At 36.0% G+C, this 27,549-nt stretch overlaps 1 protein-coding gene across 3 annotated transcripts in view; it reads left to right on the forward strand.

Moving 5' to 3' along the window:
- Positions 1-27,549, forward strand: part of TNFRSF19 (TNF receptor superfamily member 19) — a 53,661-nt gene that overhangs the window by 19,963 nt on the left and 6,149 nt on the right. For all 3 annotated transcript variants that reach the window (XM_034410335.3, XM_087894691.1, XM_034410320.2), the window contains exons 2-7: positions 1,321-1,410; positions 3,445-3,555; positions 4,970-5,148; positions 7,090-7,175; positions 26,076-26,240; positions 26,995-27,120. In XM_034410335.3, coding sequence (XP_034266226.2) covers positions 1,345-1,410; positions 3,445-3,555; positions 4,970-5,148; positions 7,090-7,175; positions 26,076-26,240; positions 26,995-27,120 — 733 coding nt within the window. In that variant the 5' untranslated portion in view covers positions 1,321-1,344. The remainder of the gene's footprint in view (positions 1-1,320; positions 1,411-3,444; positions 3,556-4,969; positions 5,149-7,089; positions 7,176-26,075; positions 26,241-26,994; positions 27,121-27,549) is intronic.

A 27,549-nucleotide genomic window follows, 5' to 3' on the forward strand; every position in this document is an offset into this window, starting at 1 on the left:
AGGCATTTATATTTTCTTCTTTGATAGCTTTAATTTTTTCTTTAGAGTAATGAATGAAGGTTTGTTATAAAAAACAAAACAGTCAAAAACTGTTCATTCTGTTTTGAGGTTTAGAAAGTGTATTAAAAATAAACTGGAAAAAAGGAATAACTTAGTTATGATATACGTTACTTTGCGTTGCAGTATCCTAACTACCTCATGACCAGTGATATCAATAGGGTAATTAGTATTAACATACAGGTAGTCGCGCACGCTCACATTTGCAAACCGGTAGCAAAGGTAAGTGAATACCAACCAACCCTGTGGAGAGTAAATTAGAATTTGGGAGTTAAGCAAAAACCCGTAGCCTAAATTTGTTTCCAGAAAAACAAATGCTAAGATCAGATATATTCAATTAAATGCCAGGAAACTCAGATACAGAGAAAGTTGAATTGAGTAACAAGGTAGTGAAAGTGCTAACAGCAAGTATGCTAACTAGAGTAGTTAGGAAATAACAAATATTGCTGGAAACTAATGTCTAGCTAGCTTTAGATAATGGCTAGAAGAATATAAGGGCTTCAGATATAGCCCCTTGTTTCAATTCTAAGATGACATCATATTTGCTCATTAGCTCATGTATCTAACCATATTATTACATACATATGCTTAACTCAAATAATTAAAAACCTATTAATTGCATACCTCTATAGAGGACTATAAATCTCCCTATTTAGACTTGTCTTTGCCTCCATACCTATTAGGATCTTAAATGAAGTATGCTGGTCTCTGATTTAAACAAATTCAAAAATTATCCTGCAGGAGTTTTATTAGAGAGAGAGGGTTTATCAATAAATTTACTTGAAACACCTTTAATTGTTGGAAATCTAATGTTTAATAAAAGTTCTTTGAATTAGGAAATCAAAATGTCTTTGTTTATATCTTCATAAATTAAATCATTCTTCCTCTAGTGGAAGTTAATCTAGTTTAATTGTAGTTGAAACTAAATTAGGAAATGCAATATGATGCTAGTTTGCAAAGTAGACAAGTTATTTTGTAAATGTTGTTATAGTTAATATATTTTAAACAATCACATTGACATTTGGGTCAATAATGTTTCTGTCCTCTTCATTTTTCTACTATTATTAAGAATTATGTGTTTGTCCCTTCTATTAGTAAATGCTTAGATAGCATTCTAATAGAGGCTATGAGAACTTTCTCACTGAAATTTCAACTCAGACATAAAATCCAGACATAACATTATTACTGCCTGTTATTTATTATATAGCATAGGCATAATGTGCACTTTATAATCTCACAAATTATTTTTTTTCTTGTTTACAGGTCTATTTCTTTCTTAAAGGAAAAATGCATACACAAAAGTTTGAGTGGCAATATTTCATCTTTAGATTGCTGATACTTTTGATATATGTTGTAAGTAGATAAACATTTTTCTTATTATGCATTGTATGTTGTACGAGTAAATGTTCTTGCAATAAAAAAACTAAGTAATTGGATAGTTGTTTTATAACCACAAACCAGCATGTGAAGCACTATAAAGTTTGTATTATTTGTTTGTATTGTTTGCTTACACTGCGACAAGGGAATTACTCTTTTATAAATGTTGATTTACTGACCAGATGTCATTATTTATTATATCAGATTAATCTGATCAATATCAAGTTGATTAAGTTGACATCAACCTTAGGATAGCTAAGTTAGTATATATTTATTTTAATGTAAAAACAACAAGAACAACTCTTTCCTAATTGCAGACTGTCAGCTTTAATTTGAGAATATGTACATCCAACTCAGGTGAACGGTGTAGGATTTACAGCAGTTTGTATATGTGCCTCCCACTTGTTAAGGGACCAAAAGTAATGGGACAATTGGCTTCTCAGCTGTTCCATGGCCAGGTGTGTGATATTCCCTCATTACCCCAATTACAATGTGCAGATAAAAGGCCCAGAGTTCATTTCAAGTGTGCTATTTGCATTTGGAATCTGTTGCTGTCAACTCTCAAGATGAGATCCAAAGAGCTGCCACTATCAGTGAAGCAAGCCATCATTAGGCTGAAGAAACAAAACAAACCCATCAGAGAGATAGCAAGAACATTAGGCATGGCCAAAACAACTGTTTGAAACATTCTCAAAAAGAAGGAATGCACCGGTGAGCTCAGCAACACCAAAAGACCTGGGAGACCATGGAAAACAAGTGTGGTGGATGACCGAAGAATTCTTTCCCTGGTGAAGAAAACACCCTTCACAACAGTTGGCCAGATCAAGAATACTCTCCAGGAGGTAGGTGTATGTGTGTCAAAGTCAACAATCAAGAGAAGACTTCACCAGAGTGAATACAGAGGGTTCACCATAAGTTGTAAACCATTGGTGAGCTTCAAAAACAGGAAGGCCAGATTAGAGTTTGCCAAACAACATCTAACAAAGCCTTCACAGTTCTGGAACAAGATCCTATGGACAGATGAGACCAAGATCAACTTGTACCAGAGTGATGGGAAGAGAAGAGTATGGAGAAGGAAAGCAATTGCTCATGTCCTAAGCATACCACCTCATCAGTGAAGCATGGTGGTGGTAGTGTCATGGCGTGGGCATGTATGGCTGCCAATGGAACTGGTTCTCTTGTATTTATTGATGATGTGACTGCTGACAAAAGCAGCAGGATGAATTCTGAAATGTTTTGGGCAATATTATCTGCTCACATTCAGCCAAATGCTGCAGAACTCATTGGACGGCAGTTCACAGTGCAGATGGACAATGACCCAAAGCATACTGCAAAAGCAACCAAAGAGTTTTTGAAGGGACAGAAGTGGAATGTTATGCAATGGCCAAGTCAATCACCTGACCTGAATCCCATTGAACATGCATTTCACTTGCTGAAGACAAAACTGAAGGGGAAATGCCCCAAGAACAAGCAGGAACTGAAGACAGTTGCAGTAGAGGCCTGGCAGAGCATCACCAGGGATGAAACCCAGCGTCTGGTGATGTCTATGCGTTCCAGACTTCAGGCTGTGATTGACTGCAAAGGATTTGCAACCAAGTATTAAGAAGGGAAAGTTTGATTTATGATTATTATTCTGTCCCATTACTTTTGGTCCCTTAACAAGTGGGAGGCATATATGCAAACTGCTGTAAGTCCTACACCGTTCACCTGAGTTGGATGTACATACCCTCAAATTAAAGCTGACAGTCTGCAGTTAACGCACATTGTGTTTGTTTCATTCCAACTCCATTGTGGTGGTGTATAGAGCCAAAGATGTTAGAATTGTGTTGATGTCCCAATATTTCTGGACCTGACTGTATATATGTTCCCGAACTTTGATTAGCAATTCCAAGTACATTTCTGTAGCTATGTATTTTCTTGGGAGGAAATTTTGAGTATATATAGGACTATATTCTTGAAAGATTCATTTCTTTAACAATGTAATCTTAACTGCTTCCCTTTTGTTTGTAGTTAAATGTTATAATTTGTGAAACTGGAGAGTGTAGAGAGCAGGAGTATAGAGATCATGATGGAAACTGTATATTGTGTGAACAATGTGGCCCTGGAATGGAATTATCTAAGGTATGTTCATATAAAATTCTGAAAATTATTCTCTTGATTTTTCAGGTATGATAATTACTAAATATATTTCTCCACTACATATAGCACTGAAAAAGCACTTGTAAATTAACTATTTTGGAAGTTGCAATATTATTTACTAGAGAAGTCTTTTCATAGTTTAAGGGTTAAACATTCATACATTATATTTGTATGGCCACCCATCTCACTTAAGGCAATGCAGGGCCACAGTGTAGGCTTATTGTGTTCATGTTGTCCCATAGAAATTATTGCACCGGTTGCCACATTTTCCAGCAATTAGGCAGCCTCATTTAGTGTACATTGTAATAGATGAGACATGATCATGCTCCTGCTTCATTTAAGGCTGAAGCTGGACCAGCAGGCCATGATTTCTACTTGCCCATTGAGTAGCAATCCAAGAGGATCCTCAAGTCATGGGTTCTCCCTTAGCATCACTTCCTGGAAAGACAGCATGTGAGAATCTCAGTGGACAAACAACAACTCTTATTTTGCTTGAGTTTAGTTTCACTTGATTTGTCTCATTCAGATTCTAATTATCTTCAAATATTGAATCAAAACATTGACCACACTGCCAGATTGGTGATGTACATTTGGATGTGATCAGCAATTTGCCGATATTGCACCCCATACTGATAGATGCTTCTCCCACTGGCTTCATATAGAAGTTAAAAAGAACTGAGGCCTGTAGCACTCCATAAGTATTATCTTAGTATTATTATCTTAGTATTTTTTTAAAATTTTCCCACATTTTTTTACTTGATAGAATTTTATGCTGCTATTATATTTTTTGATATTTTGTTTGGTTATATACAATTTCATGTATTTTATGTGAGCCCCCGTGTATTGCAGAATGTGATAGATAGATAGATAGATAGATAGAGATAGAGATATATTTTGCATTATACTTAACATTATATTTAGTTGTATAGCTTTTTCTATTGTTTATATAAAATAATAATTGTAAGCATTTTTTTGATCATATACACTTTAAGCTTAGCTCAGCAAGTTTATATTAAAATTATTTTTCTGGTATTCATATACTTGCTTGAAGGACTTCACAGGCTAGCTTCTAAATTTTGACATTGTTGGCATAGTTTAAAGATGGACATGACAGCAATTTCCATAAGTTTATAATAATGAAGCAGTGGGAATCCACTGAGTCCTTTTTCATTCAAATACTAGGGTTTCTGAGATAAAGTGGATAAGTTAGTATTTCTTATAAAAGTAAAGGGGATTATTAGCAATGGACAGCACTTTAGGAACTGCTGAAAAGATTATTTTATCTCTAGAAAGTTTTTATTTTCAGATATAATTACCCTGAGACCTCATTTCATCTTTGTTGCTTCCCATTATCATGTCTCTTTAAGTGTCACAGTAGTGTTTGTTAATCCCACAGGAATGCGGTTTTGGATATGGCGAGGATGCCCAGTGCATGACATGCAGGCCAAACCGATTCAAAGAGGACTGGGGCTTTCAAAAATGCAAACAATGTTTGGCCTGTGCTTCAGTAAATCGATTTCAGAAAAGCAATTGTTCTGCCATTAGCAATGCTGTTTGTGGAGACTGCTTGCCTGGGTAAGTTATAGAAGGAATTATGAAGGACTGTAAATAATTTGTATTCTCAGTTTTGGCTGGGTCTGCTACTTAAAGTTCTCAAATTGCTTCTGTACACTGCAGTGAAAACTTGCTTTCATGGTTTAAATTGAGCGGAGGGAATGTCTGTTGCTTCCAAATGTCCATTCAATATAAATATTTATAATATTAATAGTAAAGGCATTTATTTTTATTTAAGAAATGATGCAGTTTACATCATTACACAATATTAATTATACAACTGATGTAAATTGATATGTAAAATTGTCCACTGGGTATTAAGTCTATTACATCAAAGTCAGTCTGCTAGGTTTTCCTTCTACCATGTCTTCCAGATGTGATAGGTGATTATATCCTGAAGCCTTGTTCTTAGGGTGTTCTAATGAAAAGTCATCTCACAATAGCAGAACTTCCTTTTCTTCAGAATTCCATAATGGTTTTGGTTTTGGTTTTGGTTTTGGTTTTATTTGATTTGTATACCGCCCTACTCCCGAAGGACTCAGGGCGGTGAACAGCCAACAATAAAATACATAAATACACAAAATTTAAAAACCCGATAAAATCAAATTAAACTTTTTGGCCCAGACAAATTAAAATACCCCAATAATTTAAAAACAGATTAAAATTTACATATTTTAAAAAGGGAAGAGATCAGGCCAAGCCCGCTTGATGGAATAAAAAGGTCTTCACAGCACGGCGGAAGGAATGCAGATCCGGGATCCTCCGTATCTCCGGGGGGAGCTCATTCCAGATGGTAGGTGCCCCCACAGAGAAGGCTCTCCCCCTAGGGGCCGCCAGTCGACACTGTTTGGCTGACGGCACCCGGAGGAGTCCCTCTCTATGAGAGCGTACTGGCCGGTGGGAGGCTATTGGTGGTAGTAGGCGGTCCCGTAAATAACCAGGCCCTAAGCCATGGAGCGCTTTAAAGGTGGTAACCAAAACCTTGAAGCGCACCCGGAAGACCACCGGGAGCCAGTGCAGCTCGCGCAGGAGAGGTGTTACATGGGAGCGCCATGTCGCTCCCATTACCACCCGCGCGGCTGCACTCTGCGCCAGTTGGAGCCTCCGGGTGCTCCTCAAGGGGAGCCCCATGTAGAGAGCATTACAATAGTCCAGGCAATACGTTGCATATTGTTCAGATATGTATAAAGGAGAGATAGAAATACCATATTTTAGGTGGAAATGTGGAGATCTTAAAAATGGCCCAAGAAGAGTTGCTCACATAGCCCGCCCTCCCTCCTTGACCTCCCAGTGACGAGTTGGAAATCTGGAAAAAAGGATTAATTTATGCTGGTTTCAGTGTGACTATACCTCTCAATATGATCCAAGAGTCTAAAAAATTAATTTTGCAGATCACATGAAAAATTGCACTGGCACGCAAGCAAATGCAAGTGCACTTCCCTATCAGATTTCCAATTGAACCTAATTTACCTCAGGATTTTAGGCCAAAGGCTTGAACTTGTAGGATTTATGGGGGCAGTGAGCCTAGAAACCTGTTTTTTTGTTTTCCCCAGAATTCACTGGGTTGCAGTGATGGATTTCAATGTTATGATTGCCAACATTCGGCATACTGTTTCCTGCCATTTTAGTTAGTTCTGTATAGTACTGTTCACCATTTTAAAAACAATTTTGATAAAACTTAAGAAAAAGGAAAATCTTGCCCATGCTTGTGCACTTGAGTTGACTCTACTCATTTTTCATCATTGCTGTGCTCACCGCTGTCCTCATTTTTCTGTTTAATAAAGCATTTAAGTGTCCTAGACCATCAGAAGAGTGTCACTACCTGAACCTCTTGCTTAATCTCCGTTTATACGATCCCATCTTATTTCAATATCATTTTATTGATGTTATTAGCATAATTCTGTATTGAGGTTTGTTTTTTTTCAGATATGAGAAATGTGATATTTTTCTTGTGTCTTCCAGATTTTATAGAAAGACAAAGCTTGGTGGCTTTCAGGATATGGAATGTATTCCTTGTGGTGATCCACCTCCTCCTTATGAACCACATTGTAAGTGCTTCTGATATTAAAATATTAGAACATTCATGATGTAAACTGCATTTTCCTGGTTACTACGACAACCTGGATGGCCTGGATTGTATCACTAAGTAATGCGGTCATTAATTTCATACTTTACCACCGCATCACTTAGCAACATCAATCCCAGTCCCTAATTGGTGTTACAGCTCCAGGACTACCTGTATGTTCATAATTATTCCCTGGAGCACACGAAGAGTGTAATTCTGAAGAAGTTCCATATGTTTGTGGGCTTTGTGAAGCCCCCTTAAAAAACAAGGTTCTCTATATTCTCTTGACAAGTACTACTTGCTAGGAGAAAAGCACAAGGCTGCCACAAGGCCAGCAATTTCTGCAAGAGAGCTGAACCTTGCATCATATCAGCCAGGCTCCTGTGCAACCCCACTCCCTAAAAGGTAAGGTAAGTATTGCTTGGCCTTGGGTGAGGAGCAGGTTGACTCCTGCAAGTCAAGGAGCCTTGGTAGTACAGTGGTCTAAAGCACCCTGTTATTAAGAACAGCTGCCTGCAATTACTGCAGGTTCGAATCTCGCCAGGCTCAAGGTTGACTCAGCCTTCCATCCTTTCTAAGGTAGGTAAATTGAGGACCCAGTTTGTGGGGGCAATAAGCTGACTTTGTATAAATATACAAAAAGGATGAAGGCTATTGCTTAGCACATTGTAAGCCGCCTTGAGTCTCCGGAGAAGGGCGGCATATAAATCAAATTAAATAAATAAATAAATAAATAAATAAAAGTCCTTTGGATGGCCACATGGCTGTAAATGTTCTCCATTTGCCAGTCCATTTTGCTCTTTTGCCTGGCTGAATGGCCGGCTTGAGAGCAGGATGAGGCCTGGGGAACCCCGAGGGACAGGGTGGGATAGGCCTTGGGAGGCCTGGGGCAGGCTAGTCGGGGCCTGCAATAGCCCTTTAATGGTCTGCCCCATCTCTGAGGCACCTGATGCTCCACTTAACGACCCGCACATTAATGGCAGACTCCATTACAGGAAAAGTTGAGGATTATTGTAACAGCTGATAGGAATGGTGAGTTACATAGTAAAGCAAGAGCTGACAGGTACAAGAGTTATGCAGTGCAAGGTGAAAGTTCCCTCCTGCTGTTTCACATAATCTCTCTCATGAACTGTTCAGCTCTCACAGTCAACTGAGGTCATTGCTAATGCACTGTGCAATCCCCCATGCATGTGTTATTTGGAACAGCTGTCGTGCATATTGAGGGTTCTCCAGTGTGATGAGGCAGTTCTCTATTGCACCATGCATCGTTCCCTGTGCTTTTGTCTGCTATAATAGGTGAGGTAGTTTGCATGATATGGCATGGTTTTCATGATGTGGCAACTCTTTAAGTCATACTACTTTTAAGCATAATGTAGTTCGGTTACTATGTCTGACATTAGTAGCCTGAGTAATAGATGATAGGTACAGGAAGTACATGCAAGAAGTTATTTTTATAGAAAATGAAGGCAGCAAAATTAATGGAATCTACCAGTGGCTTTATTTAAAACAGGGGTCCCCAACTCTCAAGGCGTGGCTCACTACCGGGCCACAGCACATTCAGAACCGGACAAGTGCAAGTGGTGGGCGAGCGCACGCATGTGAAGCTCCATTTGTGCTTTGGAACTGGGCTGCGCATGTGGCGGCCAAACACATGAAGCTCACACATGAAGCTCCATTTGTGCTTCGGAACTGAATCACACAAGGGGTTGCCGAGTGCACCTGTGTGTGTACAGTTCCATTTGCTCAAGCAACAGGCACTCTTGCTCACACACGAAGCACCATTTGTGTGAGCAGGGGGCATGCACGTACACCACCTGCACAAATGGAGCTGTATGTGCTTATGCATGCGCCTGCCACTCACACAGAAGCATTCCCTCTCCCCCAACCACCCACCCCCACCAAACTGGAAAGTTTGGGAACTGCTGATTTAAAACATTTTAATTACATAGTAAATAAGACCAACCAATTTGACAGCATTTGTGTGTGATAGGTTAGGGACCGGCAACCAGGGTAATAAATTTTCTGCCAGTATAGTTTTTTGTTCTACAAAACATGAGGCAGAGGTATATTACTATTAATGAAGTATATCATTAGGCTCACAAAACCTCAATTTTAGCAGAAATACAGATTTTTCATTGTTTAAAAAATTGAAAGAGACATTTTAACAACTCTGTGAAGGCAAGAATATTGTGGAGAATAACATTGCTAATTGGAAAAGTAAAAGAGTAGCTTTTCAAATTGAAGCATTTAATGAAAGATCCCTTATGGAGAACAACAGTCAGGATTTAGTAATATGAAACCTGTTGCTGTTCTCATCAAGTCGAAATATGTTGTTTGAAGATTTCCCTACATCTGTAGGTAATTATGTGTATTGGTGAATACTGATATTAAGCTGTTTTATAATACTTTAATACTAGGTAAATTGCTTCACAAATTAACTAATTTATTCCAGTTTTTTGAAACTTTAGATATTGTAAATAAAACTGGCACAATAATTATGTGGACAACATTCTAAATGTTTAGTAAACATGTTAAATTTCTTACAACTTCCCCAAAGTGTATGCTGATGCACTATATTACAGTGTGTTACTGTTTGCTCTTGAATGCTAAATTGGGTCCACAGACTTCCCAGGCTAAAAATCCTATGATCATATAACGTGATAGCACCATTAATAACGATCAGAGAATGTTGATAGCAGTTGATTATTACCTAGCTAGCTATAAATTTCAGGGCTGCTTTCATCTACTCTCCATCAGTAGAACTTTTAAAACGAGAGTTATGGTTTAAATATTTACTCATGAAAAAGCTGGTTGTGGATTGTAAAAAGGCCATCAGAAAGTTAAAAGGACTTTCTAAAAGGAGAATAAAAGGCAAAAGAAGAGAAATCACTCTTGAGTAAACATTTATGATAAACACTGAATTCTGTAACATTCAGTAATAGCAAATAATGCTGTGGTATATGTTGAAATGGAATCAAGAACAAATAAATCTGCAGAAAATAAAGGAAGCACTTCTGAATACTGTATATTATATTCTGCTAGATATAATATACATATAATGTACTGGATTTTCAAAAATTTGAAGGCCTGGGAAAAAAGCACATAAATATAATTTTAGTTATAAATTTAGAATAGAAAAGTAAAACATATGAATCACACGAAGTAAAGGTAGTCCTCGACTTATGATCACAATTGGGATCGGCACTTCCATCACTAAATTAGGTGGTTATTAAGTAAGTCACGTCCAATTTTAGAATCTTTTTTGTCACATTCATTAAGCAAATCACTGTGGCTGTTAAGTGAATCACATAATCATTAAACAAAACTGGCTTCCCCCATTGACTTTGCTTGTCAGAGGCCAACTGGGAAGATCACAAATGGCAATTATATGACACTGAAACCATTATAAATGCATGCTATTTGCCAAGCAGCCAAATTTAGATTATGTGATCATGGGAAAGATGCAACAATTGTGAGGAGTAGTGGTAAGTCATTTTTTTCCAATGCTGTCATAACTTTAAATGATTGCTAAAAGAATTATTGTAAATTGAGGACTACCTGTATATTTACAATTACTGTTTCAGGAGAATAACAAGTTCTTAGCTCATGTGAACATGCAATTTAGATCACTGCTAAGACTTTTTGTTTTTTAGTTTATCTGCGTCAACAAATTTGACAAAATACTACAAAAACAAAAAATACTTTGAATACTGAATCAGCTTTAAAAAAAAGACCAAACAAGAAAAGGGAAACTAAGTATAAATATCATATATTCATCAAATGTCAAACTAGTTTCTAATTCTATGTTTAAAAGAAACATGGTTCTTTAACATTATCAAATATCATAACATTTATGCCAAAGTAGAACATATTGAGTCATTTTTTTCACCATTAGATAAAGTAGCTAGATGAAATATGGAAAATGTATTTCTACATTTGGAAGATGCACACGCCTAAAAACAGCCTTTCAAGAATAGAGTTGTTGTTTTAAATCAGGAGGATTCATAATAAGATTTAATATTTAAAGTAACTTTCCATTTACATTTCATCTCAATAGTAATTTGTCGTTTTCATGTCCAGACAAACATGAGAAACTAGTAATGCCTAGAGCATAGCTAATGCTTTTGTCTGGTCAGAGCCAATAGGCAGAAAGACAGCTCAAGGGATATTTGAGAGGAAATATTGCACTTGTATAATAAATACAAATTTATTAAAAACATAACTATTTTGTTTCTGCTCTTTATAACAGAGAATCTAAAACTGTGATATTGAAGGCATTCTCATATTACTTTTAACCTAGCATATGGCTATAGAGGCAGATGCCAACTCAATATACATTAAGATACTGATTAAAGGAATTGAACTGCTTCCTTGCAGACCATAATTTGGCCCTTAAACATTTGTTTAATAAATTCTGTTCCAGGATCCTCTTATGTTCTCTCTATTTCTGGTTTTATTTTTCAAGGAAATGGGATGGGAATCGTTATTTCATTTTTTACCACAAATACTGATTGCAATATATTATATGAAACAAAACAAGTTTCTAGACTTACTTAATGAACTGTGTCTCGGTATTGATTATACCAGCATTTCTTTAATGAAGTTCTGGTTCACTCCAGGCAGTTTTTTTAAAATATCAAAATTAGTTTATTCTGTATAAAAAATGACATTTAGGCATGTTGAGCAAGACTAACCTTTTAAAAGCTGCATTTTTTAATCTATTAAGCTCAGTAGTCAAAAATACTTTTTAGCAACCTTATTGTTAACCAGGCTCATAAATTACCCTCCTATTGCTAGCTAATTTAAGGAATATTTTTTTTTTATTGCAAAAGTTTTACAATTACATTTTCACCCCTTTTTTTTTCACCCCCCCACCTCCCTCCCCAAACTTCCCGTCCTCCCTAGCCCTCCCTAACCCTCCCCCCCAGACTTCCCTATTATATACTCATAACTAATAATACTGATATATATACCTGAACCCATCCCTCCCCCTATATAATTTTCCCTCTTTATCTCTTTACATTAAAATATTTCTAATACATTGTTTTCAAATAAAAGCTATTTGGTACTTTCTAGTTTGGTATTTGTTCTGAACATATTCTATCCACCTTTTCCATTCCCATTCATAAGTCTCTTGTGAGCAATCTTTTAAATATGCTGAAATCTTCGCCATCTCTGCAAAACTGGCCATCTTCAAAGTCCATTCCTCGATAGTAGGCAAAGCTTCATTCTTCCAATATTTACCTATCAACAATCTTGCTGCTGTTATCATATACAATATTAATTTTATTTCACCCCGTGTAAAACCCTTAACTATACCCAATAAAAACAATTGTGGAGAAAATTGAATTTTTTTCTTCAAAACATTCTGCATGACCCACCATATTTTTATCCAAAAAGCCTTAACTTTCCTACAGGTCCACCAAACATGATAATACGTAGCATCCAAACATTCACATCTCCAACATTTTGGCTGAACATTAGGGTACATACATGACAACTTTTTAGGATCTAAATGCCATCTATAAAACATTTTATAAAAATTTTCCCTCAAATTCTGCGACTGTGTAAATTTAACATTCTGAACCCAAATTTTTTCCCATGTTTCCAACATCACTGGTTCTTCAAAATTTTGTGCCCACTTAATCATACAATCTTTAACTAATTCCGTTTCTGAATCCCTTTCTAGCAAAACATTGTAAAGCCTTTTAATATGCATTGGACCTTTCTCTCTTATATGTCTAACCAGTTCTTCCTCATGCAACATAATACCAGTTTTTTGGTCCTCTTTCCATCTCAATTGTAATTGATTATATTGTAACCAGGTTAAATTAATCCCTTCGTCCAACAGCGTCTGCAATGTCTTCAACTGCCATCTGCCCGCATCTGTAAAAAGAACCTCTTTGTATAGAAACCCCCCGAGTGACATTATATTTGTATTCCACAAGGTATGACCAAGATCCAGCCATAGCGGTATTTTATAATCCCATTTGAGTCGGTGCTTCTTCCAAACTCTCATCAAAGAGTCTCTAAGTATATGACTTTTAAATACTTTATCAATTTTATCATCATAAAATAGGTAAGCATGCCATCCAAATTCAAGATCAAAACTTTCTGCATTCAATATTCCAGCCTTTTTACTTCCAAACCAATCACTTGTTAAAGTTAAAGCTGCTGCATCATAATATAACTGTAGGTTTGGAAGTTTAAGGCCTCCTCTTTCTGGAACATCTTGCATAATTTTCAATTTCACTCTCGGCTTTTTCTCGTTCCAGACAAACTTATTAAGTCCAGTTTGCCAAACTTTCAGTTGTTTATCACTTTTAAGCACCGGAATCATTTGAAACAAAAACAGAAATCTTGGCAAAATGTTCATCTTAACTGCTGCTATTCTTCCAAGTAAAGACAGTTGCAGCTTTTTCCAAGTCTCCATGTCTTTCTGAACCTCTCGCCACAACACCTCATAGTTATTTTGAAACAATTTCATGTTTGATTCTGCAACCTGAACTCCAAGATATTTTACCTTAGGTACAATTTCAAAACCTGCCCTCCTTTCAAACTCATGTTTACGATCTTGTGTCATATTTTTGACTATCATTTTAGTCTTTTTTGAGTTCACTCTAAAACCTGAAACTCTACCATAGTCTTGTATAATGTCGTTCATCAAGATTATTGATTCCATTGGTTGTGATAGGGTAACCACCAGATCATCTGCAAATGCCTTTATTCTATAATCCTCTTGCCTTATCATTATGCCTTTCAAAATTTTTGAGTCCCGTATTATATTTAGCAAGACTTCCAATGTTAAAATAAATAAAAGTGGGGACAACGGACATCCCTGTCTTGTTCCTTTTTCAATTTTAAACTCTGTCGTCAAACTTCCATTAATAATAATCTGTGCTTTTTGCTCTTGATAAATTGCTGAGATCGCCTGTATAAATTGGTCCCCAAAGCCCATCTTTTTTAAAGTCTTTAGTAGAAAATTCCAATCCACTCTATCAAAGGCCTTCTCCGCATCCAAAAAAACCAGCACTGCAGAAATCTGTTTATTCTTATCAAGATATTCCAATAAGTCTATTACTTGCCTTACATTGTCCTTCATATATCTGCCCTCAATAAATCCCGCTTGGTCCGCATGAATCACCTTTTGGATTACTGGCATCAACCTGTTGGCTAATACCTTCGCATAAATTTTATAGTCTGTGTTCAAAAGAGATATTGGTCTGTAGTTCTCTGGTTTTTTAGGACCAACTTGTTCTTTTGGTATCAAAGATATATAAGCAGTTGTCCAGGATGGGGGTATTTTACCCCCTTGTTGAATATTGCAAAATAAATCTCTAAGTTGTCCCACCATTTCAGCTTGTAAAATTTTGTAATACACTGCAGTCAAACCATCCGTGCCAGGAGCTTTGGCTGTTTTTAGCTGTTTAATTGCTGCTGTTATCTCCTCCTCTGTTATAGGATAATTCATTCTTTCCTTTTGTTGATCAGTAATTTTTGTAACTCTCTTATCCTTTAAATATTTTTCTATAAGTCCATTCTGCACCTCTTCTTTGGCATATAGTTTAGTATAATAATCCACAAAAGCTTCTTTAATTAGTTTTTGTTGAAAGATTTCTTTCCCTCCAATATCAATACTATCAATAGTCCGTATACTTTGTTTTTTCCTCAATGTGTAAGCCAACCATCTGCCCGGTTTGTTAGCGTTGCAAAATGTATTATGCTTCGCATATTGTAAACTTGTTGCAACTTGTTCCGCCATAAGCATTTGAAATTGGTCTTTCAAAAGTTTTATAGCACTTCGTATTCTTTCATCTGTTGGATTTTTAATAAGTAACTGTTCTTTATTCTTTATTTCCATTTCCAACTCAGATCTTTTCTTTTGTCGGAGCAGTCTATGTTTAGAGTTCATGTAGATGAGTACCCCTCTCATATAAGCTTTACTTGCATCCCAAACAATTTCAATTGGGGTACCTTTATTCAAATTTATTTCAAAAAATTCTTTCAAGTGCTTTTTAAGTTCTATTGTATTTTTTTCATATCTAAACAAGTTCTCATTTAATCTCCAAGAACGTCTCTCAACCTTATCCATCTCAATTTCTATCCATACAGGGCTATGGTCAGTCAGAGTTCTTGGAAAAATCTTTGTTCTTTTTGTCTTAACAAGTAGATCATTTGACAACAGGATAAAATCAATCCTAGAAAAAGATCTATGTCTATCCGAAAAGAAAGTATAGTCCAATTCATTTGGATTATGTATTCTCCAAACATCTTTTAATTCCATATCTTCTTTCATATCAAAAAAAGTCTGTGGTAATCTAATTCTAGACTTTGCCAAGCTCTTTTTATCTAGTTTAGAATCAATTACTCCATTCCAGTCTCCCATAATTAAAATAGATCTATAGTCCCATTGCAATATTTTAGTATGTAACATCTTGTAAAAATAATCCTGTTGTTGGTTGGGAGCATAAATTCCAATCAAAAGAATTTGACCATTTGCTGTGAGCAATTCAATTGCTACAAACCTACCATCTTGATCTGCTTCTATAACTTTCGCTGTTAATTTTTTATTTACATAAATAACCACACCATTCTTTTTCTGCGAAGTTGAAGATATATAATGTGCTCCTAGTTTTGAATTTATCAAATATTTTTGATCTTGAGTTGTGATATGCGTTTCTTGTAAACATATTATATCATTATTAAATTGTTTCAAATATGTAAATAATTTCTTCCTTTTCTGTGCTGAATTCAACCCATTGACATTCCAAGATAGACACTTAAAGGTCATCAGCCTCTTTCTGGAGCACAGAGCAAAATATTTGAAGTTCATCCGAGAGCTTCGATCTCGCTCCTCCCATAGCTCCACTCTCTTGTACGATACTCTTAACTGCCTTCTTGTCTTGTCTTTCCTGTTGTTGTTGTTGCTTTTGTTTAAGTAGCTTGGATTGGGCTCTAGTTATACGTTGATCTTTAACTTCTGTCAACTGAATCAAATCCAAAATTGGAGAAGAATCCAACAAGGGCTCACTCAGAAAACCTCCTTCTGCACCTTGCACTACTTCTAATTCCTGCTTGGACTGTTCTTGCAATTGCCTCTCTTCACTCTCTTTAATCTCCAAAACTGTGGATGTACGTGGAGATGGTGTTCTTTCCTTAAGAATAGTAGTGTAGAAGTGTTGTGCCTTCTCCACGGTATTCAACCGATACCCTTCTCCCTTGTATCTAAAAATTAACCCAGCTGGTGCGTCCCGCCGGAAGGGTATCTGTAAATTTCTCAGTTCCTTAACAAGAAAACCAAATTCTTTTCTGGCTTTCAGCATTTTAGGAGGTAATTCTTTAAAGATTTGAAGTCGTGAACCCCCCACTTGTACAGAAGTATAAAAAGATTTTTGCAGGATATCATTTCTAATTCCTCTTTCTGTAAAATATATGACCACATCTCTAGGCAGTTGTCTTTGTCTGGCCACCCAAGAGTTCACTCTATAGGTTTTATCTATTTTGTGAAATACCACATCAGGATTAACTTGTAGAATCTTGGCCAAGGCTTCAGAACAAACTTGTCTCAAATCCTGTCTCTCCTCCTCTCGAATTCCCCGAAGCCGTATGGCGAATTCCATCGCCCGGAATTGTATCATAACAATCTCATCATCAATTCTCTGCATTTTATTATCAACTTCATCAATTTTATAATCATTGTCTTTCATCTTGACATTAACTTCTGATTTGAATTCTTCAACTTTATAATCAACTTTCCCAATAAATTCTGCCAGGCCAGACGCCACTTCTGATATTTTTTTGGTCACCTTATTTTGATTCTGTTTCACCATGTCTTTGACTTCATTAATTTCCTGCATAAGTTCCTGATGTGATTTTTGAAATTTATCATCTATCTCCTGTTGACATTTTTGAAATTTGTCATCCAGAGTTTTAGAAATAAATTCTTTTAAATCTCCCACATCAAATTCTTTTTTCTGAGTTTGTAGCTGTTGAGCAGGGGGAAGTTGCGTTTGCTGTTTGTGTGTGGGGGATCCCCCCCCTAATGCCTTCCCTTCCTGCTTCTTTGAAGCCATCCTGGCTCGTGATCTAGTTTTTCTAAAGAGGGAAGTTCCTTTTCCTTTCCCTCCTGCACAAAGACTTCTAAAAAAGTCCCCCAGATTTGATCAAACAAGGGTTAAAATAAAGCAGAGTCCAATATTGAAAAGGGAAAAAAATTTCCCAGTTATTTCTCTTATAACAAGCAAGGCAGCTTAGTAGCAACTTGGAAACTTTGTAGCAAAACAAAATAACTTCACCAATCCACACTCGCTGGCTCGTTAACTCTGAAGCTAGGTGCCATGTTTTTTCAAAGCACTTTCACTCATTCGCATTTTCTCGGATTGAAAAGTCAACAAAGTGCTAATACTTGCGTTTCCAAATTTCAGGATTCAGGTAGTTTCGCTGTTTATTAAAGCTGGTTCTTTCGCTTTAAGTTTCCTGCAGCCGGCTTGTTCTGCAGGAGCAGAATCGTCCCACGCCGCCCGGAGTCTCAGCAGGTTGGAAGGGAGCCGCGCCTGTTTCCTCCCCAGAAACGATTCCCTGGGGGGTTACAGGGGCTCGACCTGTGCCCTGCTATCTCTCCTCCAACAATCCTCAGGATTTTGAAGTTTTCGAGCCGCTTCTCGATCGCGAAGCGGCTCTACAGGCGGCGGGGCTGGCGGAGCTTCAAAGAGCGCCGCCGTCGCCGAAGACAAGGAAACCGGAAGTCAATTTAAGGAATATTTTTAAATCAATGTCTTCTTATAATTTATTTTAAGATGCTTCTTGGTGTTTTTTTCTCCTTTGACTGGGCTTCCTTTCTGAACAGACACCTAATGAGTAAAAATCACAGTTTATTATTCCATTACAAATAAAATACTTTGCATTTTTAGCATTTGTTTATTAACTATAGAAAAATTGGTGCAGAGAAAAAATAATGATCTTTTTAATCAAGTCATAGGCTAGATCATTTTTATTATTATTTACATTTTGAGTTTGCATTTGCTTTTTGTAAATTGTCTTGGAAATCACCAATCTCTGATCAGCTGTTCTGCAACTAGCAGCATGGAAGTGGCAATGGAATTGGCAAAGCTGGTTCTTAAATATTTACCCACACAACACTAGATAGTGCTTAGATGAATGTACATTTGGGATACAGATTATTTTCCATATGGAGTGCTATGGCTCAGCAGTTAAAGATGCTGAGCTTGTCAGCTGGAGAGCTGTCAGAGGGGTTCGAGACCCGAGCTTTGTGCAATGGGGTGAGGTCCCGTTACTTGCCGCAGCTCCTGCCCACCTAGTAGTTCAAAAGCATGCAAATGTGAGTAGATTAATAGGTACAATTTCCATGCTCCTTTGGTATATAGGTCACATGCGGGCCACGTGATCACGGAAATTATCTTCGAACAATGCTGGCTCCCTCGTTCAAGAAACAGAGATGAGCACTGCATCCTAGAGTCGGATACAACTGGACAGAAAAGCCTTTACCTTTAAGTTCCATGGGAATACCCACCTGTTCTTTTTCCCTTTCTTCCTGCCTGTTATGCCAAATGGTTATAGAGGAAGTATGTTTTGTGTAGGCCTCTTGAAAGATAATGGAGCTGCACTTCCTTGTTAAAGAAGAAAGGACAAGTTAAATAGGGATGTGACATACTGTGAGATTTCTTATTCCTTTTGTGCACACACTGGAACATCTGCTTTATTCTCTTGAAAGAGGAAAGAAAGTGTTAATTTCAGCCATGAGATTTGATAAAAGTCAGTATTTCTCTTAACCAGTTTTTACACAAGTTAATACTAGAACCAGTCTTTCATCTTTTGAGTCAATCCCATAATTAGGATCCTTCTTTGCCAGGGGCTGAATGAGTGTTTATTTTACATATAGGATGTCTGCAAGATATTTAACTTAATCATTATTTTTTATTAACAAAGAAATAGCTGCTTAGTTATCAGATTTAAGTGAACTTGAAATTCCTGAGAGGGAATGGAGTATGGGTACTGATTAACCTATACTGAATGGATTCTCTTATGTATTTATTAAAACAGCTAACCCTTAAGGACAGTGAAAGTATTTACACCTGATATTAATTACTAACTAAACATTTGCCTACAGCTCATTAAACTACAAGATTACAAGAATGTGATCTGTACATACTTTGGTGGCCTTATTTTGCTCAGAATTTATTGACCCCACAAAATTTGTTGACAGACAATTGAAAATATACTTCAGTAATTCATTTTTGTTCCATTTGAGAAAATAGCATACCTTTTAAAAAACCATTCTACTCAAGATGTAAACAGTCAAGTAATTTAGATTATAACCAGATTAATTTATAAGAGATAACAAGCATTGCTTATGTTCCTTATGTCCTCAGCTTCCAGAAAACTAGATAAAAGAATGAAATACTGTGTATCATATTTGCATTTAAGTCTACCCTTCCTTGGTATGAAGTCTGCTGTGTTGGCCATTGATGTGCTATTTAATATGCCACTGTGTTGATTGTGCACACAGTTAAGGTGAAATTTCCAACCCATTTCTTGAAATATAGAGCGTGATGTTCTTTCCCCATTTATTAGGGAAAAGGGTTTGTTCTAGCTCTCCTAGAAACAGAAAAAAATGTGGAAACATTTCTTTTTATTATCTAATTACTATAATTACAACAGAAAACAAGCAATTTGTTGATAAATTCAATATGCACACATGAACCAAGATTCGCAATTAAAACTAGCAGATAATTCAGATAATATATTCGAAGCCAATAGCATAATAGTACATTATTTTAAGATTTAATGCTGCATGAGTTATCCAGTTGTTATATAGTTAAGATTTTAAAAAATAATAAATTTTATTTTTTAATTAAAATTATTTAGCAGATCGTCAGTCTATCCCAGTGGTTCCCAATGTGGGCACCACGCCCCACAGGGGAGCAGTTTGATTTTTGATGGGGGCAATTGGAACCTTGTTTAAACCAAGTTAATGGCCTTTTAGGTTTCCTCCGCGTGAGTAGGAGTCATTTTTTGAATAGTAAGAATTATATGTCATGGGGTGGGGGGCATCAGGATTTTAGAGATGCTTAGGTGGGCCAAAAAAAGGTTGGGAACCACTGGTCTACCCTTTTCTAATTAGCAATTTTTATGTGCACTTTAAAAATGGAAGTGTTTTAAATGAGTAATCATTAATCTTGATAATGTGATTTGATTGTACTTTATAATTGGATCTATTTCCATAAATACCTTTATGTGAAGTTGGTATCAATAATAAAAAGTTTATATTACATATGAATCCATAAGTGGATGCATGAAGAAGAAAATAATAATATTGTTTCTTTCCTCTGAAAGTTTCTGAATATTTAGTATAAATTTGCAGAGATAATTATAGGTAATCCTCAATTTACAGCTACAGCTGAGCCCAAAAATTCTGTTTGTAAGCAAGACAGTTATTAAGTTAATTTTGCCCCATTTTTTGACCTTTCTTGTCACAGTTAAGTGAATCACTGCCATTGTTAAATTAGTCACACAGTTGCTAAGTGAATCTGGCTTCTCCATTGACTTTGCTTGTCAGTTGCCAAGCATTTGAATTTTGATCATGTGACCATGGGGATGCTGCAATGGTTGTAAGTGTGAAACAGTCATAAGTCACTTTTTTCAGTGCCATTGTAACTTTGGTTATTAAATAAACTGTTCTAAATGAAGGACTACCTGTATACATTATATGGGCAATTTTTTATAGGACTGGAAATGTTATACTTAATAGTAACGTAATAATTTGTCGGGCTTTTTAGCTACATAATCTGCATTTTTATTATTCTTTCAAATTTCGAAAAGGTTACTGGTTTACAGATGACAGGTAATCCAAGTAATCCAGGAAACAGTTATCTACTCTGGCAAATCTGTGTTAAATAAGGATGTTTATGTATATAAGTGAAAAGTCTACTATTGTAAATAACATCATTTCATCAATAATATATTTATGAAACTAGGGCAGGGGGGTCAAACTCAAGACCTGCGGGCCAGATCCGGCCCACGGGGTGCTTAGATCTGGCCTGTGGGGCCACCCTGGAAACAGTGAAGGACCGGTCCATGGTGCCTCTGCCAGTGAAAATGGACCTCAGGAGGGCCACACGCAGCCCTTCCGAACTTCATTTTTGCGGGCAGAGGGTTGCAGGATGCTGTCCCAGCCGAAAACAGAGATCGGGAGCCCATTTTTGCTGGCAGAGCACTTGGAACACCACAGGCACCTCCAACACGAGTGATGTCAAGCTAGGCATGGCCACCCTGGCCATACCCATCCCGGCCTCTCAAGGTCAAACACAGCTCTGATGTAGCCCTCAATTAAATCGAGTTTGACACTCCTGAACTAGGGCTTCAAACTATCTGCTTTTTTTCTTTCTGAAATACTGCTGTGATTTTATAAAAATACTTCTATTTTTCATCATTATAATTATGTAACACTATTCCCAGCATATTCTATTATATAATTAAACTATATAAGAAAATGGTTCAAATACTTCAGTTTTTCTAATTTATACTATAGCCATTATTGTTGAATGATACACTTTTGCTCATAACTTAGTTCTATTGGCAGAATTTCAGTCTATACTATCTTTGATAAACTGGTCATTCTCTCACACAACAGCTCATAGTAATATATTGTAGACTCTTTCTGGCTTAACAGATCTGATACAAAGGATTTAGTCAGTCATCTAGAAAATCTTGACATAAATATAAATATCACTTCCTTTTCAATTGAAATATGCACAGGGCAACATGAATTCTATGCTAAGGACTATGCATAATCTAATAATATGTGTAATTAATTTTTGAAAATTTAAATGGTAGTCTTGATGGACACCGCATGATTAATCTGAGCCACGTTTGTCTGATTAGCTTTTTCTTCTTGTCCCCTAGCTGTAGTTTAGTCATCTCTCTCCTGTTTACTCAGAATATAAAACTTTATTCTCCCCCATGTAAAGTGATAGTAAGTAAACAGGAGAGACCATAATGAAAACCATTTGATATTTTTTTTCTACTAAATATATATTGGAAATTTAAAGTAATATTTTTACATGTTATACCAGCCTTTGCCAAACAGGCACTTTTCAGATGTATTAGACTTCAGCTGCTATAATGCAATTGGAGTCCAACATATCTGAGCTTAAAGATTAAAGAAATGTTGAAGTGAATGGAGATACTTTGTCAGTGTTTGGTCTTTTAACTGGCCATTATGTCTTCGCATATAATTTTTCAGCAAATTATACCCATTTAGTTTTGTCTAGACCAACTTGTGGTAATAGATTTAACATTTTTCAAAAGCTAATAAGTTGGAACAGTTTCTTTTAATCTTTTATTACATTAAATGTTTGTGGATGTTTGCACGTGAAGTCAGTGCTTTTTTTGAGATTCCATAAATATGGCAATTTATAGTTGTTGAATAGTCAATTGTAGTGTTATAAGCATTAAATGTTTTACATCATATCTTTTGTTGCATTAGATATACTGTACATACTTGGTTTTTGGTGGTTTTTATCTACTGACAGATTATACTTTTTTTCTCTGATAAACAGGTTTTGTAGATTTTTGTAACTTAAAAACCATATATGAATACAGATAATTATAGCCTTCTGCAGATGTTAATAATTCACAAGGAATGCATATAGTGATTGTGGCAGGCTCTGCCTTTGGGTTTTGTTTACTATAAGTTGTAGAGAGCCACTGTATGCAGGTAATATATAGAAATCATATATTTATTGTATAAACCCATTTTGAGATAGCTCCCATATTGCCTGGCCCATACAAACGTTTAATGTATCCCCATTAATGATGAACAAGACTAATCAAACAAAAAAAATAAGGTTCCCAAAACGTTTTTAAAAGTTTTTGATGTATTATTAAACTTTCCTAACTATTATTGTATTTGATATATTGAAAGTAGTAATTTCTTTATTTTCAACATCAATTTCCTAATTCATTAGCATTCAGAATAGACCAAAGGTAAATGGATGAATTTCTTTTGATTTTCCGATTGGGGTTTTTTCAGTATTTTCATCATAGAAATTATGCTAGTGCTGTGTTCTAATTTGACTTGATCGGATTTGAAAGAGTTTAGAACATGAAGGATTACAAATAGTCAGTTTCCAGGTTCCCATAGTGGCAGCAAAAGCTTCCTGGCAGCTGCCATAGGATCTCCTATGATGCAGTTGCTTTCCTCAGTCACAGACAAATGATCATGCTGCTATATTTTCTGGTGCAGTCCTGCAAACCACACTGAAAAATTTATAAGTTTCTAGTACAAATGGAAATACCTATTCAATTTGCTTGTTTCGGGGTAGAATATACTGAAAAAACAAATGTGCTACTTCTTTAATTCCATTTTTAGAAATCATTTTATTGACTTTCGGCCTTAGATCCAGATCCAGACTCAGAAGATTTTTATCAACTTCCTCTTCCCCTTATTTTGTTTCTGATAATCTCCTAAATTTTTGTTTCAGATATGAAGGGGGCAATATTTTGGGGAAATTGGTGAAGATTGCTTCTCTTCTTTTCATAAGACTAGTTAATTATTATAGTACCATTCCTTGAAAGTCTGGATTTTAGCCATTATATTTAATATACCTTCAGTTGATAATGGTTGACTCCAGTGGTGGGTTTCAAAATTTTTTACTACCGGTTCTGTGGGTGTGGCTTGGTAGGTGTGGCATGGCTTGGTGGGCCTGGCAGGGGAAGGATACTGTAAAATCTCCATTCCCATTCCACTCCAGGGGAAGGATACTGTAAAATCTCCATTCTGTCCCCAATCCAGGGGAATGTTACTGCAAAATCCCTATTTCCCCCTGATCAGCTGGGACTTGGGAGGCAGAGAATAGATGGGGGCAGGGCCAGTCAGAATTTTTACTACCGGTTCTCCGAACTACCCAAAATTTCTGCTACTGGTTCTCCAGAACTGGTCAGAACCTGCTGAAACCCACCTCTGGTTGACTCTGTTTTTAACAAATTTTGGACAGACAGAGCAGTGAATAAATTCTGTTGATCTTGTTTAAATGGCCTCAGAGCATAGCATAAAATTAATGGAGGAGCCTGTTGGTATCACCTGTTGGTGATATTAGTAGATCTGGATTGCTGTTCTTTATCCACTTATGAAACAGTAATAGAAAACATCTTCATCTGACCCTCTGTATAAGAATTAGTTACAGTGAACACATTTACAGTATATATCTTGCTGGCAAAGTTACAATTTCACCATATCAAGTAGAGTATTCAGTCCTGGGCACTATACTTAGGAAATATTTTAAAAAAGAGACAGAGAGCAAAGAATGACAGTGAGGAGGATCAAGGGACTGGAAATTAACTGATATGAGAAGAGATTGAAGGAACTGGGATAGGATTTCTTGTGAGAAAAGATAACTGAGAGGAGATCAGTAAGATTCTTCAAATGTTTGAATAGATGCCACATAGAAGAAGGACAAGAGCTTTTCCCTGTTATCTCAAAGTATATAGTGTACAGAATAACAGTCTTAAGTGACAAGACAACTTCTTTTTTTTTTTTTTTTTGAATTTGATTTTATTATAACATATAGTAATACAATCGGTACATTTTCGGTTCATTGGTGCAGTTATATACATATATACATCTGCATACATTATTGCTTGTCTTTTGTTGATATTGTTTCTTGGAGCTAGATTTAATTTCAAACATTTAAAAATAATAGTGCTCAACTCCCTAAGACTAAATCTAATACTATTCATATAGATTTTGTTAATTAGTTAAAATTTAATCTCTATTACCTTCTTTATTTCTTTCCCCCATCCATTCGTACCACATGTCCCACACGCTATAAAATTCTGAATCTTCTCTGTCATTAATTTCTGAAGTCAATTTGTTCATTTCGGCGCACTCCAATATTTTTCCAATAACATGTTCTTGAGGTGGTATTTGTTTTTCTTTCCAATACTGGGCAAAGGAAATTCTAGCGGCTGTCAGAATATGTATAATTAAATACTTTTTCTTTTTTGCATATTCAGTTTTCAAAATTCCCAGGAGAAAAGCTTTTGGGTCAAAATCAAAATTTTCTTTTATTATTTCTCTAATCCATACCCATATCATCCTCCAGAATTTTTGTGCCTGATTACATGTCCACCAGCAATGATAAAAAGTACCCTGCTGATGGTCACATTTCCAACATTTAGGGCTCGAATTGGGGTAGATCTTCGCTATCCTGGCTGGGGCCATATGCCATCTATAAAACAGCTTGTATTGGTTTTCCTTATAAGCCGTCGCCTTTGTCATTTTAAGGTTGTTATTCCATATTGAATCCCATTCGTTCAAATTTATATTCTGTCCTATATTTTTGGCCCATGCTAACATCGGTTCTTTAACTACTTCCTCTGCCATATCATACTCCAATAAATAATTATATAATTTAGCTAAAATTTTGTCGTCCGTACCCATCCATATCTTATCAAATCCATTTATGCTCATTTCAATGCCGAATTCCTCCTTATCTTTTTTATATCTGGATTTAATTTGGTTATATGGCCACCAGGTGACAAGACAGCTTCATTTGAGTATTAGGGGAAAGTATTTTGCTGTTAAGAATAGTTTGACAGCAGAATGAATTACTGAGAAAGATACGTTCCTTTTGCTAGATATATTCAAATAGAGATTGAGTAACAGTAGTATTCACTAAGGATATTTTTCTTTGGCTTCATGCACTTAGTGGGGTTTGACTTCATTGGCCATTTCCAATTCTATTAGTCTGTGCTGTGCAGTGTAAATTCTTAAAAGGATTTATCACACATGCCTAAAGAGCTTTGAATTTTTGTTCTTCCCTGCCTATAATTTCATAAGAGGTATGCTTTTATTTATATATAGGCACCACAAAAGTGAATTTGGTGAAAATCCCATCAACTGTTTCCAGCCCACGAGACACTGCTCTCGCTGCTGTGATATGCAGTGCACTGGCAACCGTACTTTCAGCGCTCTTCATCCTGTGTGTTATCTATTGCAAGAGACAGTTCATGGAAAAGAAGCCAAACTGTAAGTTTCTCTCCCCCCACTCCCGCCATAACATTACATTTATTACTAATATTCTTAACCTTGTCATCTTTATGTTGAGTTTTACCATCTAATAAATGTCTGTGAAAAAAAAAATTAATTGAGCTTAACTAACTGTAACTTAAGTGTAACCTGGAGTTGATTCACAGTTTCCCAAATGTAATTTTGATCAATTACATCAAAGAGGATAAATAATGTGAATATGTTGAATATATACTCCGTCTATACCTGTCTTGATTTTCATGCCATTTTGTGAACCATTCAAAAGATCATACAGAAATACATCAAAAATTAATATCCCAAATTCATGTTGCAGTGTGAAAACTCTGAGAGTCGGAAGAAAGATTAGCAGTTAACTTTGGATACTTTGTGCTACTCAGTTGTATTTAGATTTTTTAAATTAGAAAATTATGGAAAAAAGAGATATGTTATTCAGAATTACAGATTATTGTAAACCTTTAACAACAATTTAGGCTCTTGTTGGAACTTCAGCTTTCTTCTGCCAAATATTTCTAATTATTTTTCTTAATAATGAGGATCCAGAATTAGAACATATTGAAATAGGCATAAAGCAACAAGATCCAAGAAAATGTTTTAATTCATATTATGTGAAAACTTTTATAATAGGTGCTCTAAATTAAATGAAAGTGTAATGTTACTAGATATGATTATAAAATAATTTAAATGTAAATAAAATAGGTTAACACCCAGTGTCAATATCTTTTCTGTTCTAAAGGGTCTGTACAATCACAGGATGTTCACTATGAAGGTTCAGAACTTGCATGTTTTGATAGATCACAACTTAATATATATGAACATAGAACATGCTGCCAGGGCCAGCAGGATTCATTACAGATGTGTGGTAAGTATGGTCTTAAATTACTTGCTGGGTTAGTCTAAGTAGGAGAAACACAGTGAAGCTGAAATTTGAATGAAGCATAGAAAAGTAACTATGGATAAATTGCTATTTAGTATGCAAGATGTTACACTAGCAAAGATTCCAATAGGGATAAAGTAATAGAATTACTAGCATTTAATAATATAAAGCAAATCAAAATTACAAATGTAAAAATATATGTTTCTATGATTAAAACTTTAAATGAAGGCTAAATGCAACACCACCATCACAAAGGCTAAATGTGTTATGAAGATTTTGTATAAGAGCAGATCTATGAGCCCTGTGCTGTGACATTCTCAAACATATGATTATCATCATCCATCTCTTGCCTCTTTCCCCAAAGTGGATGGAGGACGGATTGTTTGGCTAGGCATTAAATTCTAATGTCACCTA

The sequence above is a fragment of the Pantherophis guttatus genome, chromosome 5 (genome assembly GCF_059756535.1).
Source record: "Pantherophis guttatus breed Tessera chromosome 5, ASM5975653v1, whole genome shotgun sequence".
Lineage (NCBI taxonomy): Eukaryota > Metazoa > Chordata > Lepidosauria > Squamata > Colubridae > Pantherophis > Pantherophis guttatus.